Source organism: Leptinotarsa decemlineata, unplaced genomic scaffold, assembly GCF_025532065.1.
Source record: "Leptinotarsa decemlineata unplaced genomic scaffold, Ldec_3_MD MMD2_tig00001064_RagTag_RagTag, whole genome shotgun sequence".
In the NCBI taxonomy this organism is placed as follows: Eukaryota; Metazoa; Arthropoda; class Insecta; order Coleoptera; family Chrysomelidae; genus Leptinotarsa; species Leptinotarsa decemlineata.
The window spans coordinates 10682640-10699464 of record NW_027412558.1 but is presented as its reverse complement, the minus strand read 5'-3'; the positions used below and the strand labels follow the sequence as shown (position 1 = coordinate 10699464).

The 16825-nt window shown below is 32.9% G+C and overlaps 1 protein-coding gene across 6 annotated transcripts in view; it reads right to left on the bottom strand.

Annotated features, from left to right (window-relative positions):
- LOC111508333 (transmembrane protein 47) overlaps positions 1-16825 on the bottom strand; it is a 351117-nt gene that overhangs the window by 7695 nt on the left and 326597 nt on the right. For all 6 annotated transcript variants that reach the window (XM_074175654.1, XM_074175658.1, XM_074175655.1 and 3 more), the window contains 3 exons: positions 13385-13571; positions 8446-8595; positions 1709-1771 (listed from right to left, as the gene is read on the bottom strand). In XM_074175654.1, coding sequence (XP_074031755.1) covers positions 1709-1771; positions 8446-8595; positions 13385-13571 — 400 coding nt within the window. The remainder of the gene's footprint in view (positions 1-1708; positions 1772-8445; positions 8596-13384; positions 13572-16825) is intronic.

Below are 16825 nucleotides of genomic sequence, written 5' to 3'. Positions count from 1 at the left end.
GACTAGTTAGGTATAGGTATGATATACATAGAAAGAAAGCAAATTTCAGCAGCTTTCCGAATTTTCAATAATATACAGGGTGTTCCATTTAAAATAATCAAATTTCAGCAACTTTTTCAAGCAAACGAAAAAACTGTATTTTTTTACCACCCTGTATTGAAGTAACGGAGATTAGGCTGACGTGTGGGAAGTGTCCAAGTATCACCTAACTCCAAACCAAATTTCGATATCATAGTACTTCTTAACTAAAAGATATCGGCATTTTTAGAAGTCATGATTTTCGAAGAAAAAAAATGAAATTAATTTTTATTTCGAAAACGGTAACAGATAGGTATAGGGAAATATCAAGAAAAGTTGTCGGGCAATTGTTGGAGATTCCAAAAATAATATTATATACAGAGTGTTCCATTTGAAAAATCAAAGTTGCTACTACTTTCTAATAGAAGCGGCAACACCGCATTGTCGAAAATATTTTAGTTGGCTAGAGAATGTCCGAATATGCCCTCCATTAAATTTTCAAAGTGATCCGTTGTCTGGTTCACCAGAAACGTCTAATGTGCCATCCACCGTGAATCAGCCTGTATATTATATGCCATTGAAATTATAATTGAAATATTCATTATAACAGTAATAATATTTCTTTATTTCAGTTCGAAACTTCAAGCCTGAGAAAAGCAGAAACAGAAATGAAATGCAATTTCTTGTTTCTCATGATATCTAGAATTAGACCCGAATTTTTTATGTATTTCTACAGATAGATGGTGCTCCATATCAATGGTGACTCATAGTAAAGAAGATACCAATACAATACCATTAGAAAAAAGTTCACTGTATATTTATATCATCTATACTTCTATACTAATATAAATGTGAAAGTTTGTGAGGATGTATGTATGTATGTTTGTGGCTCTTTCACGCCTAAACGACTGAACGGATTTAGATGAAAATTTACATAAATACAGCTTATACATGAGAATAACATATAGTGTGTAATTTTTTGGTCATGATATAATGATAAGTATTAAGTTCTGTTCTAAACAAAACAGAAAAGAAGTCCGAAAAATTCTTGCTTCCTGAGAGTTATATTGTTGAGGGCTACCTATACCGTTAGAGTATATACCATATACAAAATACTGAGCCATAAATACAATTAAATTTGATACTTTTTTGCAATGCACATTATAGAATATCTGTCAAATTTTTATAAAAATTGATACAATTATCGTTTTAGGTATTTAATATAGATAAACTTTGTCTCTACACTAAAAAATTTGGACGAATCGTTTAAAAGTTTTCAGGATGAGATTAACTTGACGCAACGCAGTAAGCCATTACGTGTCGCGTCTATTGTAAGACAACGGGGGCGGTGCGCAGGGGTAGAAGGGTGGTCTAAGCAATGAAGCGTCATCGCCGAGAACGCGACCCGAACGCGGGCAGACGCGTAAGGACATATTTTGCATATTTTAGTATGTTTCACTATTAAACTCCCTTTCAAAAAATTCAGGAGAGAAAGAATATCACTCCTAATTTGATTTGTTGTATAGTGAATATCGTTTATTTCTGGCACAAACATTAAGTTATGTTTCTTGAGATGAATGAAGAAAAGTTACTTGAGGGATTTTCAAATGTGTCTTTTGAATATGTAGGTATCCTATTAGGTAAAAATAAATCCAAAATATCCATTATAACTGAAAGTAAAAAAACTTACCAGAAGTCAACTCGGCAGCGAAGCACACCGGGTATATTATCAGCGCTATGAGGATAGAAACCACTGAAAGAGAGAAGGACGTTATTAATGCATACAGTTAGCAGCTAATGTGCTTGCGAAAGATCAAAGAAGGCGGGTTATTAGCATGCACCAGAGTATTATGTTGAGCTGATAAAACGCGATTTTTGTTTGTTTTGGCAGGAAAGGGCCAGGATGGGGTGAATGTTGAACAAACCCCAGCCGTTTCTATACATTTCCGTACTTTTAGTTACCGATTTTATGACGGGGATCTTTTAGAGAAAGATGATGAATTACGGGAGAAAGGGTTCACGCTCTTAATGGTTGCTTTTCCCCAGTTTCCTGATAATTCCAATGTAAATCATGAAGGAAACGGAAATCCTGCTCCATAAAATCAAATTACAAAATACAAATATGAAATATTTGGCATGACAAAATATCTTTTGAATATTCTCAATAGTTACGGAAACTGATGAGAAATGAAATTTTTGAAAAAGGCAATGTCACTAGTACAATACTGGCACAATCAATATAGATTTCGTATTTCGTTTATTACATGGCAACATGAAAATTTTGTATATCTAGGTACAGTGTACCTAGTACAAAATTTTGACGAAGTTTCAATGGAAGAGTCCAGGAGAACCAGGACAAACTAGTTCGGACTTTCATTGTCTACTATATAAAATGATTTGAAATCCCTGAAACAACTAAAAAAGAAGAATTAAAAATGAATAGCTGAAAATAACAATTATATTAAGCAAAATAAACCTGAAATGAAATGATAGTGAAATAAAATACTTGTAAGAATAGAACAACTGAATAAATAAAACCACGAATTCAACCACCATCAATCGACTAAAAGATGAATCATCAAGATCAAGACTCTATTAGACCGTGCTTTTGGGCTTTGTAATACGAAGGAAGGACTCGAGAAGGAACTAGACGTCATCAAAAATGATCTTCAACGGAATGGCTACTCCAAAGCGATGGTAGAAAATACTTTGGCTAAAAGACAGCAGGAACCTCGGAAGGAAGAGAAGCCGTCACAACCAGTGCTTGCACTTCCCTACATCAGAGGATTATCGGAGAGGATAAGAAGAATTGGTTCCAAGTACAACATCGGAACCTGCTTCAGATCCGGTAACAGCCTCACGAAAACCAGGCCACTGAACGCGGACTGCGATTCCAAGAATTGCATTTACCGGATACCTTGTGAGTGCGGAAAATCCTATATTGGTGAAACTAAGAGGCCATTGAATGTTCGCATTGCCAAGCACAAGAAACACACACAGCGAAGGGAAACCAGCAAATCAGGAATAGCAGGCCATGTTTGGACCCATCAACACAACATCGATTGGTCCCAAGCTGATATCTTGCACAAAGAGAAACATTGGTTTAGGAGAAATTTCAAGGAAGCGCATACATGTTGTCCAACAACGTATTCAGCCAAGCCAGCGTAGAAATAGGCAACATATGGAAACCTATCCTCAAGCGAAAAATGGCCAACTCCCGCCAAACGGTCATCTCCCACGGAAAATGGAAAGCGGGGATAAGTGAAAGTACTCGAACGACCTATAAATAGTCATCTCTCGGAGGAATCAGTCTAGTCATCACCCGAAGACGATTGTAGATACTAACAATCGAAACGTCGTGAACTAACGTGACTTGGAATCTCTCCACTTTTTATTTTTATTTTCTTTTTTCATTTCTTTATTTTTATTTATTCAATTGTTCTATTCTCACTTGTATTTTATTTCACTATTATTTCATTTCAGGTTTATTTTGCTTAATATAATTGTTATTTTCAGCTATTCATTTTTAACTCTTCTTATTTAGTTGTTTCAGGGATTTCAAATAATTTTATATAGTAGAAAATGCAAAAAGTGCATCATAACTGCTTCGAGGATTAGAACCCTGGCACAAGTGTATTATATCTGAAGAAGACTACTTTGAAGGAGACAAAATAGAAAATGATGAATAAATAAATATTTTTCGAGAAAAATGAAAATTCGCCTTATCTCACTAGTGGGAGATACGATGTTGGTTGAATTAGACAAACATGCACTTTTCCGAATGCAATGGAGTTATGTTGAGAAATTTAAACTATCTAAACCGCTGATTGAGTTTTCTGCTCTATTATCCCTTCATTATCCAAAATATGAATAGAAGTATAATGATTGAACTTCACGAAGGCTACATTTTGAACTGATTTTATTTTTCATAAGAAGTTTCGTTCACTTAGGGCCACCCTTCACCTTTTTAAAGTGCGGACCTGTATTTTTTTAACAAATTATGATCCTGCATTTACCGATGTACAATTTATAATTATTTATCGAACTGTCACTCCAAAAAAATATCATCATAACAGTTGATTGTATCTGAAATTCAATATCTACGTGAGTACTTGATTTACTATCACTAAGTGACAAGCCGAACTTGAAGCCTGTAATGAATATTGAAAAATCAATTGGTGCTTTGAAAAATGTCGAAAGTTCATCATTCAGCTCTGAAATTTCGACAAAGTCGTAACTCGTTCATTAGACAACATGTTAACATCACTTGAATCAAGTTACCCGTTCCCTTCATTTTCATTCAGTCTATTGTATCCGAATTATTTGAAATCAATACTCAAGTCATAATATCGTAATATTATATTTCTGAATAAAGAAACACAACACGAAAACAGAGTTTATATTTCATTCGAGTTGAAATATATTGAAGTAATTTGTTTTGCATTGATGAATGCAGGATTGAAAGAAGATCAGAATACAGGTCCGAATTTGAAAAAATAATTGATGAGGGTGGCCCTAAGTAAACGAAACATAGCATGAAAAATAAAAATGGAGTGCATACCTTCATGTTGCCTTCATGAAGTTCAATAAGAAACCTTCATAGGTACGTTTTTTTCTCACATTTTCTACCAGAGCAGAAAAATCAAAATCCGCGATTTCATTTATTTTTATTATTTCAAGAAAGGCTGGTGAACGGATTTCCAAACATAATTTCATTGCATTCTGTAAGGTACACTTTTTTGTCTGATAATAAATTGATAGATGTAGTCGTTAATACGTGGTAGGAGATCATAATGAAGAAAAGATAATTGAACCTTTCTATATTTTTTACCACTTTTATAAGATGGAAAATATAGAAAATTTCAATTATCTTTTCTTCATTGTGAGTGACAATGTTTCATGATGAATTTCATTAGTTCGGATTTCCATTGTCTAATATTTCATAAAATGATTTGAAATCCCTAAAAAAACCAATACAAATGCTACTCCAACGCGATGGTGGAACAGATATTACTATCCGTAGCAGCCTCACGAAAACCAGGCCACTAAACGCGGACTACGATTCCAAAAATTGCATTTACTGGATACCCTGTGAGTGTGGAAAATCCTATATCGGTGAAACTAAGAGGCCTTTGAAAGTTAGCGTTGTCGAGTACAAGAAACATACACAGCGAGTAGTCTGTCTTATAAACAAGTTCAAAAACATGAAAAATAGAGATAAAGGTCCTAAAATCGGAATCGGATTCGGAATCACCTCTAGAAAAATGTTTTTGAAGGATTTTGGAGCTGGTAAAAAATTGCAATTGTTATTAACAAAATAAGATTGAACAAAAATGGTATTTAGTTTTTCGTTAATAACTCAAAAAATATGAATATTTTAGCAATTTTGAAAAAAGCTCGTTGAAGAGGAGGAAATTTCCGATAAAAAAGTCCCGACTCCCGAAACCATCTCCATTATTTATAATTTTAATTTGACGTTGAAAATAGGGTTCCGCGCGGCTGTTACGGCAAGCGCGCTGCCGCTAAAGAGAGTTTATCAAAAGAAATAATTTTTTTATGACATAAAATGTCATTTTGAAAATTTGAATTTTTTTTCCCAATCTCCGTTGGCATAAATAATGGGATAAAATGTATAAATAATTGGCCTATAAATTTTAATCTTCTGCGATAAAAGTTCATAAAAATTTATTAATTTGTTAATTATGATTTTTTATAACTATTGCAAAATGAAATATCTAAAAATTGTTGATACATTTTTTTTCAATTGATATTTAGCTGTCTGTTTTCACATTAAACAATGGCAGTTATCAACATAGGATATGAATTTTTTACGTAATTAGTTAATTAAATTGTTTGAAACAAATAGAGAAGTTTAATATTTTTGAAAAATATGTTTTTGCTATTTTAATTTTTAAATGTTTAAAATCGATTTTTTTATATTTCGATTATTTAAATAATTAGTTAAGAAATAATTTTGCTTTTAAAAATCATAATTTACACTATTAAATAGTTTGACAAAAAAAAAATTTATTTATTATTTAATTGTTTATTAGTTTAACAATTTGTTATATACAAATATTGACCAACGTTATATTTTTTTTTCAGAAGCAGAAAAAAATTATGAAAAAAACTATATATAAAAAAAGTGCCGCTACAAATACCGAATCGTATGATATGAGAAAGTATTATAATAAATAAAAAAAAATTATGGCACTTTTTTATATATAGCTATAGTTCACAAAAAATATAACGTTGGTCAATATTTGTTTATAACAAATTGTTAAACTAATAAACAATTAAATAATGAATAAAAAAAAAATTGCCAAACTATTTAAAAGTGTAAATTATTGAAATATAACAAAATCGATTTTGAACAATTGAAAATAAGAAAAAAAATATTTTTTTAATCATAGTTATCTCTAGACAACAAAATAGCAAAAAAAAAATTCAAAAATATTGAATATCTCTATTTGTTTAAAACAATTTAATAAACAAATTACGTAAAAAATTCACGTATTCTAAAAACACTTTATTGTGTGATTTTCACTAGATAGTTTTACAAAAACGCACAATATCACACAATAAAGTGTTTTTAGAATACGTTAGTTATGGATTTTCATTAAGTATCGGCCGATTCCATCATATATTGTAAAAAATTCATATCCTATGTTGATAACTGCCATTGTTTAATGTGAAAACAAACATAGCTAAATATCAATTGAAAAAAAATTGTTAAAACAATTTTTAGATATTTCATTTTGCAATAGTTATAACAGCCGCGCGGAACCCTATTTTCAACGTCAAATTAAAATTATAAATAATGGAGATAGAGTTTCGGGAGTCCGGACTTTTTTATCGGAAATTTCCTCCTCTTCAACGAACTTTTTTCAAAATTGCTTAAATATTGATATTTTTTGAGTTATTAACGAAAAACTAAATACCATTTTTTTTTAAATCTTATTTTGTTAATAACAATTGAAATTTTTCACTGCACCAAAATCCTTCAAAAACATTTCTCTAGAGGTGATTCCGAATCGAATGAGCTATCGCTCATATTTTCAGGACCTTTTGCTCTATTTTTCATGTTTTTGAACTTGTTGATTAGACTAGAGGGGAAACCAGCAAATCATGTTTGGTCTCATCAACATAACATCGAGTGGTCTCAAGCTGAGATCACACACAGGAAGGAAGACTGGTTTAGGAGGAAATTGAAAGAAGCCGCATACATGTTGTTCAACATATTCAGCTAAGCTAGCATAGAGATACGCAACATATGGAAACCCATAATCTGTTTTTCAATGGCCAACTCCCGCTAAACTGGTGAAGCGGAAAGATGAAATAAGTGATAGTACTCGAATGACCTATAAATAGTCATCTCTCGAAGGAATTAGTCCAGTCATCACTCGATACTAACAATCGAAACGTCGTGAAGTAACTTGGCTTGGAATATCTTAATTTTTTATTTTTTGTTCAATTGTTCTATTTTTTTTATTTCACTGTAATTTCATTTCAGGTTTTTCTTTGCTTAATATAATTGTATTTTCAGCAATTCTTTTTAATTTTTCATTTGTATTGATTCTTTCAGAGATTTCAAATCATGTTGTATAAATAACACGAAATCACAAAAATATTTTGCGTATAATTTAGACTAAAAAAAAACTATAAAAAAACTGACTTTAATACTTTTGCTAGAAAATGACACTTGAGATATCCATTGTTCAGCAACTAAATACCACTCTTTAATGAAGATGCACTGTGCATTTGCAAAAGTAGTGATTAACGTTTGATATCATCCATTTGATTTATTTTCGTTAATGATTTGACTTTCAAGCAGTAATTTTTACGATGTTTGCAGATTATATCAAACGTTTTTGAAACAAGATGCTGATTGTGATTACAGGGAGATTTGAAAAACATTTTTGAAATTTTTTGTGGGGCTGAATTCAACATATTGAGGTAATCTACAATAACATATTTTTCGCAATAAATCAAGATAGTTTCGACTATTACGAATGAAAGGCATTATTGTGAAGAGAAAACTTAATGCATCGACTCTTTTACTTTCCGATGATGGAGACAGATTGTTTTCTGCGAAATTTTAAGTAATGATAAAATATCTAACACATTTAAAAGGTATATTGATATTTAAGCAGTACCTTGAAATAATGAAACTATGGTTTTGGCATTTGATATTCGATGGTCATCAAAATTGTTTTCGTTTAATTTTTTTATAACTTCGGGAAAAACTCTAGAACCGAATTGTTGAAAGTATTTTTGAACAAACGGAGTTTCCCAAAAAATCCTTGCTATAAATGTCCAAAACTTTCATGAGAACTTAAATACATGAAATGTCGAAACTGGAAAAATAATTGGACTATTGTATTTGAAATCAAATTGTAAATGTTCAGAAAAAACACGAATACTTACGTGCTAATCCCATAACGATAACTGCGAACCTATAATATTTGAATTTGGTGTGATGTTCTTTCGTCGCCAAACCCAGTCCAGTAAGAACCGTTGCTACGAGGTCTGTCAGAAGTGTTATCACGCACAAAGTAGCTGCTGCTCTGATGTAAGCTGAAAGGAGAGGTAGTGAAAATACAACATTCATAGCACGACAAAATTTGAAATTACTGAAAGTATATAAAAAAATGAAATTCTATATTAACGTATGGCCTTTTAGAAGTCACAATTTCAACAGAGTCTATCAAAACTTAATCGACTCTCACCGACTTTTAATCTAGTTGGATTTGACAAATGAAACTTTCCCATCTGGGAAAAAATAAATTAAATGGAAAGGGTGATCTTGTGACACATTATTTTGAAGATCCTGACGAATACTTCACAACCCTATAACATGAAGTCAATATCATCACCTACTACAAAATGGCGGAACATTTAATAATTTCTACTTATTCCGTCGCGAATGTTTGTGAGGTGTCGTCTCCTTCTACTGTGTGGAGACTTTTAAAGAGGAATAGATATCATCCATACAAAATTAAAATGGTACACCAATTAACTGAAGATGACCCTGATCAAAGAACATAATTCTGCGAATCATGACGGAAACCATTGCAAGGCATCCTACCTATCTCCACAATATTTGTTTTAGTGACGAATGTACTTTTTTTTTTCAAAACGGCAATGTTCACGAACAAAATGGCCATTATTGGAGTGATACCAACCCTCACGTTTTCCGGGAAACACATACCCAATATCCAGAAAAAATTAACGTTTGGGCAGGAATATTGGGACACCATATTGTAGGACCTCTATTTATTGATGAAAAATCAACATATGCTGGAAAATACTGTTGACTCTCTCATCACTGAAATCGTCGAAGCGAATCCTAATGAATTCGATATGGGTATTGTATTCCAACAAAATGAAGCACCACCACATTACTCCAGACAAGTAAGAGACTATTTGGATACTACTTTTCCCGATCGTTGGGTTAGCAGTCGAGGTCCTACAACATGGCCAGCCCGCTCACCAGATTTGACACCTTTGGACTTTTTTATGGGGCTATTTGAAGAAAAAGCTCCTGCAATATTGGATATACGGCAGAGAATACTAAATATTTTTAGAGATATTGACGTTACTGTGTTCGAAAAGGTTCGGGGTTCGAAGCAACCATTTCGAACATCTTCGGAACTGACCTCAAGCTTATTACCTTATATTATGTAGTTATATGTCAATTTATTCAGGCAATTATATGAAGTTCCGCCATTTTATAGTAGTTGAAGATATTGACATTATATTCTAGGGTTGTGAAGCATTTGTCAGGAGCTTCAAAAAGATGTGTCACAAGACCCCCCTTTCCATTTAAACTCTTTATCCAAGATGGCGCCCAGTCGCCATCTTGAAAGTTTCATCTGTCAATTTCACTTCAAAATAAAGTATTCATACATTAATTTCATTATCCCAAATTTCAATTTTTTTAGTTGACCCGTTCAAAAAATAAAAGGGGGGGGACATTAAAGAAATGCACTGTATGCACTTTCGAAAATATCCGTATAGAACTAAACTGTCGTAACGTAAGTTACGATAAAGAAATATAGGAAGTTTTATTTTTCATTTTTGATGGAAGTCTTTGTTGGCTTTCTTGGTTGGATCTGTATTGCACTGACGAGGGGAATGCTTCAAAATCGATCAATAGGAGATCATTTGTTTCTTTTAAGCAAGGTCCTGCTGTTAGACAAATGAAATGCATCTGCAAGACATTCCTCGGTTGGGAAACTTGCACAGATGTTTGTCCGATATAACTCAACGTTATCTATATTAATGGTAAAGAAAGAAGCTGTATCGACAAGTATTTTCCAGATACAACTGTCTGGGAACATTTGGAGACAGTCATCAGATTCATTTTGATTTCTGATAGAATTTCAGTATAAGGGATGCTTCTAACATGCTTGGAGCTTTCTTTGCCAGATGGAACTGTTGCCACTTCGCTGCAATTGAAACACATCCTATCTCAGACGGAGGTTTCGTAATTTTCATTTGAAATATTAATTTTCCCAATCTCAAACTGTGACTAGAAATATCTACAAGAGAATTTGATGAATTCTCCTAATTAAGTTGTACCTACTGAATGATGACACAAAAATTTGATAAGGTTAACCACCGATTAAACCCCTTTCCGCTTCATATCAGTTACACACATTTCTCTGAAAACAGTGCTTCGAAGTTGTAAAAATCCACGAGTTGACGTAATAAAACAATTTTATGACAAACTTCCCGTCTTACACCGATTCATTCAAGTTAGCTCGTTTCTCATGGATTGCTCAATGAGAGTGATATCATCTCTCGGGGTATTTCATACAAGGTAACTTTTACGTTCCCGCTGCCTTACACGATTGCTAAGGAATTTCTTTTGTACGGATTTGCGAACAGAACGGACGATTCATGGAACCATATAGAAAATATAGTGCGGTAAATAAACTGATTCAAAGAATATAAACAATCCTTCAGTTATGTCTTCTTGAAATTTCGTTGCTTCTTTCACCCAGTGAAGAATCGTTTTTCAAAAATATACAAAAGGTGCTGATGTTTTCGCCCCACCCCTCAATGTAAACTTTGAGATTGAGAAGTATTCCGCGAGTGCATATTATATGGTGGCTACTAGTATTAAATCTATATGAATTTTAGTTAACCCTAACCTTCAAAAAAATGTGTTTAAATTGCACAGCTGTCGGACTATTACTTTGTGGGATAGCACATTTTGAGTGAAGCAACTTTTGTTAGTTTGAAGAAAATGTATAAAAAGAGAATTTCGTGTGTTAATAAATCATTACTTTTAGACGAAAAAAGAACTGTTGAAGCCAACACTTGGCTTGAATACCAATATTCGGACTTTGCATCAGGAAAATCAACCATTGACAAGTTTAAACGGGGTGAAATGAGCACCGTTGACGATGCACGCAGTGTACGCCCCAAAGGGGCTGTTACCGACCTAAACATCGAAAAAATCCACAAAATAATATTGAATGACTGCAAAGTGGAATTGATTGAGATAGCTGAGGATCTAAAGATATCAAAGAAACGTGATGACATAGTTGGGGATGCGAAATATATGTTCAAAGTAGGTGCCGCGCGAGTTCACAAGAACAACAACTATTCTGAGCTGTGTGAAGCTATTACTGGAGCGTTCGAAGAACTAAATCACCAAAAAAAAGGACCCATTTGAAGAACAAGAAAGTAGGATTCATCAAGACAATGTACCGTGTCACAAATTAATGAAAACGATGGCAAAATTGAATGAATTGGGCATCGAATTGCTTCCGCATCCACAGTATTCTCCAGATCTGGCCCCAGCGACTTTTTCCTGTTCTTAGACTTCAATAAAATGCTCGCTGGAAAGAAATTTAGCGCCGATGAAGAGATAATCGTCAAAACATGCCTATTTCAAGGCTGAAAAAGATTGAAGCAAATGTTATATAACAATTGATTTTTCCCCCTTTTCCCTTTTCTCTAGCTTAGTCTCTAGGTTATTTCTTTTTCAGTTAGTATCTTACTGTACATCTCAATTTGGATTTTTCTGTCTAGTAACTTAATTGCAAGTATTTAATTAGCTACAAACATACTAATTTGTACATATGTTTATCACTTTGTGCTACTCTGTTACTGTCTGGTGGGTAGCCTATATGTATAAAATAAAAATTAAAAAAAATATTATGAGTTTTTCAAATTCACTTCGAAAAGTATTCAAATTGATGTTTCAAATGTTGGGTTTTAATTTTTAAAGGGATTTGTTTCTAATTCACATATTGGCAACAGCGCCTAGAACTTCACCTGCCATTTCTCAAATTTTACCTTGCGTATAATATATCAAGTTGAAATAATTTATACGTACCTAGATATTCTACTTTAAAAAAGGAAAATTATCTTTATAAATCAACAATTAAGGCAAAATATAAATTATAGTTCAATACCACCTCCACAAGCCACATAAACAACAGTTGTTTTGTTATTTATTTATATAGAGGAAGAGGCTAGGTTCACAAAATGTCATATGTCACAGAATGTTTCGAAACTCGGAACATAAGTAAACAGAACAGCACGCCTTTAAAGTATGTCATCTTTGTTTGTCTCGTGCAGGTAACAGATGCATTGTTCTTTATTAGCTATAACCGATGTTGCCAAATGGTGAAATAGAAACGAATCCCTTTAAATGTTGAATGCATTATTTCATTCCTCTTTTTTAAGAATTCAAATAATTTTTTAAAGAAAAAGGTTGAAATGATAAGTTTAAAATGCGTTGTTTTAGAGCTCTTTTATGAAAACTACTTGATTTTTGTCAGGAGGAACATTCCCCATTTCCAAACATGAACCAGTGGTCGATGATAGTAATCTCTCGACAATTAGTGATGCCACACTATGTGTGGTTTTCATTAAAATGCACTGAAAATGATGAATATTAGGTATCAAGGCAGATGCTACTTTTTCCTTATTTTATCTTGCCATCGTCAAATATCCTTCCATTTCTCCGTGACACTTCTTACTCGTATTCATAGTAATTTCATTGTACTGATATGATCGGAAGGATTCAATTATCCGATTAATCCCTATAAATTCACCGAATGCGAAATTTATTGCCATAATTTTAATCCTTTGAAGACAACTCTGAGTCATACATAATTATTCATTCTCATTTGTCCTTCCTTCTTCAAGGGTAACTCACGAAGTAGGAGAACATACTACCCCCGAGAATTTGATTAAAATCCGCCCCTGACTTTATCAAAAAAAATGAAAAAAGAGTAAAAAGTTACCTCAATATTTATATTGCCTGGTAAGAAATGTCAACTAATTATTGAAGTAATTGATGTGGCGAACAAAAGAAACGTATCCCTTAAACAATTTTCCTTACCTTTGTCTCTAGACTGATAACACCCCGGCGGATTCTTCATATTGAAAGGCAGCGGTTGGGGTGCATCTTTTTCTATACAATGCATGAAGAGTCCCTGTCTCCATCCGGCTGACATTAGCCAATCGGTAGACGCCAATCCCATTATCATTAGTATTATCACTATAAGTCCGCATATAAAGGCTATCACCTGCAACAAAAACACTAATTGAAATACCAGAAAAGCAAAAATGTTTGATAACGGCATGTAATCGCAGAATAAGTCGAAAATAATAGAGAAATAATGTGAATAACAGCATTGATACTTTTTTCAATAGTTTATGTATAACATAAATTACATATACAGGACGCTTTTTTAGCTGATACCACTATTTATATCTCGGAAACGGTCCTACAAGGACGGTTACATGGAACAAAAGTTCCCTTATTAGGAATGCAGCATAACATTATTCTCAAATCGATAAAATCACCAACCGCTTCCGAGATATTTGCAAAAAAACTGAAAATAACAGTACTTCTGTCTTACTCCTCTTGATGAATGCTACCCTGATAGATTTGGATAGACTTAAGTTGAGCACTTCCTTGTTATCAAGTTAAGAACCTACTGCATTGCTTCACTCATTATTCTTGGAATAGAATGACTGAATCTACTATGGTTCAAAAGATGTAGTAAATCGTTCATTGGAAAGTGAGAGCACACATCTGAGGACAGCCACTACAGTTTCCACCATAATGGTCGTATATAGCAGTCTATCTCTGAATATGCAGTCTATATCCACCTGCGGCTTGTCTCGTCGATTCTTCTTCTCCTCGATGCCTGGATGATTAATTCTCACCTGACTTGTAGGTTTGTTAGCAGTAGTAGTAGATGTGGTTTGTTAGTATCCAATTTTTTTTAGTTTTCAATGTGAACGACATCAGACTCACTGGTCTTAAAACATTTGTCGAATCCTCTCCAAATTTCACAGGTTTAAGTATGAAGGGTCCTTCCACATCAATTGCTACGACCCTACGATTGAACTAAGACTCGGCAGTCGATATTCGAACAACTTTCCTCATCAGACACATTTCATTTTCATCATACATGTTACGTCTATTAATTCTCTACTTTGAAATAATTACCTTCACATTATTCATACTATTATGAGAATTGAAAGTCGTTTGTTTTTTTTGACAATAGTGTTTAGATTAAAAACACTACTGCTCAAGCATAGGAATCTAGGAGACCCAAATTAGGCGAAGATGTGATATATTCGAAACAATCTGTTTAAAATTGGTAATTCATCAAGTAACACCCAAATTTTCATTTCGAAGGAAAATCAAAGTTTTAAAAATGACTGTGTCGTTACTAACTTTAGTACCATGCTCCTGAAAGGATATGATTTTTGTAAAGCAGATAAAAGTACACGAATGAATATACGACATAAGTATTCAATTAGTACTACTCAATCAATTATATCTTAAACAAATATTACTGGAGATTTTTCCAACACCAAACTCTTATTTAACACCTCGACACTGCGCACCAAGTGATCATCTTCAAGAGAAAAATTGAACTGTTTGAAGTTCCTTTTAAAGATGATCACTTGGTGATCGAAACACGTGTCGAGGTATTAAAATAACGGTTTGGTTTTGGGAAACAACTCCAATAATATTCATTACTACACCAAAGGTCCCAAACAGTGCATCACAAATCTCTTTAACAAAATTACAAATATAAAGTGTCTGTTTCGTAATATGAAATGCTTCCAAATTTCGGAACTAACCATAAAATTGACCTCGAAAACAAGTTCGCAATTATCAGAACTCACGCATGCACAGTCAGATCAACAGAAATACAGAAAGAAGAAGTAAATTAAATGCAATATGCAATATGAATGAGTTTTACGGTGTTGCCAAGTTTATATCAAACGTTAGTGACGTCATGGCTATAGTTTTTATTAGATTTCGAAAAAAGTACTGACAAAAAAATTAAAAACATAATACGAAGTACTATCATACACGTGGCTTTCACCTATGAAGTAATCAAAATATCAGTGGAAAAATTAATTCTTTCATTTCTCTTTCGGTTCACGTTCTCTTTTTTTTTTTAAGAAACTTTTGAGACTTTGACGATACGTTGTTAAAATCCACTGTCTAATGGTATCAATAATTTGAAATCATCTTGATGAAACATAATCAACGAATTTCTCTTGAAGTTATCCTCTTCCTGAAATAATAATTATTTTGTAAATTGAACAAACGAGAAGGGCTTATTTTCGTAAGTAGCTCGTACATCTCAGCCGGGTCTGTGATTTCTCTTCGAAAGTACAAAGGAAATTCGTTTTGTACCTGCGCTAGAGCATAGATTAGGTATGCATTGAAATTATTTCTATCCCGGAACAATCCTGAATTTATATCAGGTGAAACGAAAGATGTGGAAATGAAAGAAAGATGTGAAAGAAAGCCAATCGATGAATTTTAATGAAAAGTCACGGCGTCTCAAGATATTTTAATTTCTCCAGAGAAATAAGGAGGCTCTGGGTAAGTAACGGGGGAGTTGTGAAAACACTTCCAACACGTTTAAACAGTTTCAGTTTTTTTTTTAGTTTTTGGAGAGGGGGATAATTTATATCTATGACTAGAATAAACTGAATAGTCCATCGAAAAGTAATTGTTCGTTTCATTTATTTATTTCACAAAAGTACAGCTATTACAGTACAACAAAATTCTTTATGGAAAGAAAAGTTTTTGGCTGTCTACTTCTTCATCTTTCCATGCTTGGGAAAAAGTGATTTCCGTATAATTCAATGATCATATGAAAGTAGCTGTTTCAGAAGTACTTTTTCTTTCGTGTAATTCAATGTTCATGTGAAAGTTTCGGGAAGGCTTTTTTTTTCAGTTTGTATCTAGAAGCAACTTATATCCATGATCTACACATCTTTGTATAAATAGTTCACTTTGAACTTAAATGCTCTCTTCTGTCCTTTGGAAGTTTCCCTCATTTTTTATATAAAGATGGATAAGTACAAAGCCAAAAACCTTCCTATTCCAAAGACTAATCTCTTCTAAAAATATACCCCTTTCAATTTGAACAATAGAATACATTTTTGTATTACTGCATTACAATAATTAACCAATTATCACACAAGACATCGAAATTAAACACTAAAAACTATCTGCAAAACACAATAACCATGAATTCAATCCAGTTTTGAATTTATTGTTGTGGTATAAACGGCAATCACTTAAATATTTTTCTCCCAATACCTGGCATTGGAGCTGACGTATATTTTTCTGTTACTATATGACCATCTTCTTTTTGTTCTATGTGTTTCTCAAACATAAAATGTCTTTCAATATAAATTACGACAGTTTAAATATGTAATTGTCTGATTGTTAGTCACTATTTTATCTAGTTTTGAATAAGATAACGAAACAGATTCTGTTATTGAGAAAAACAAA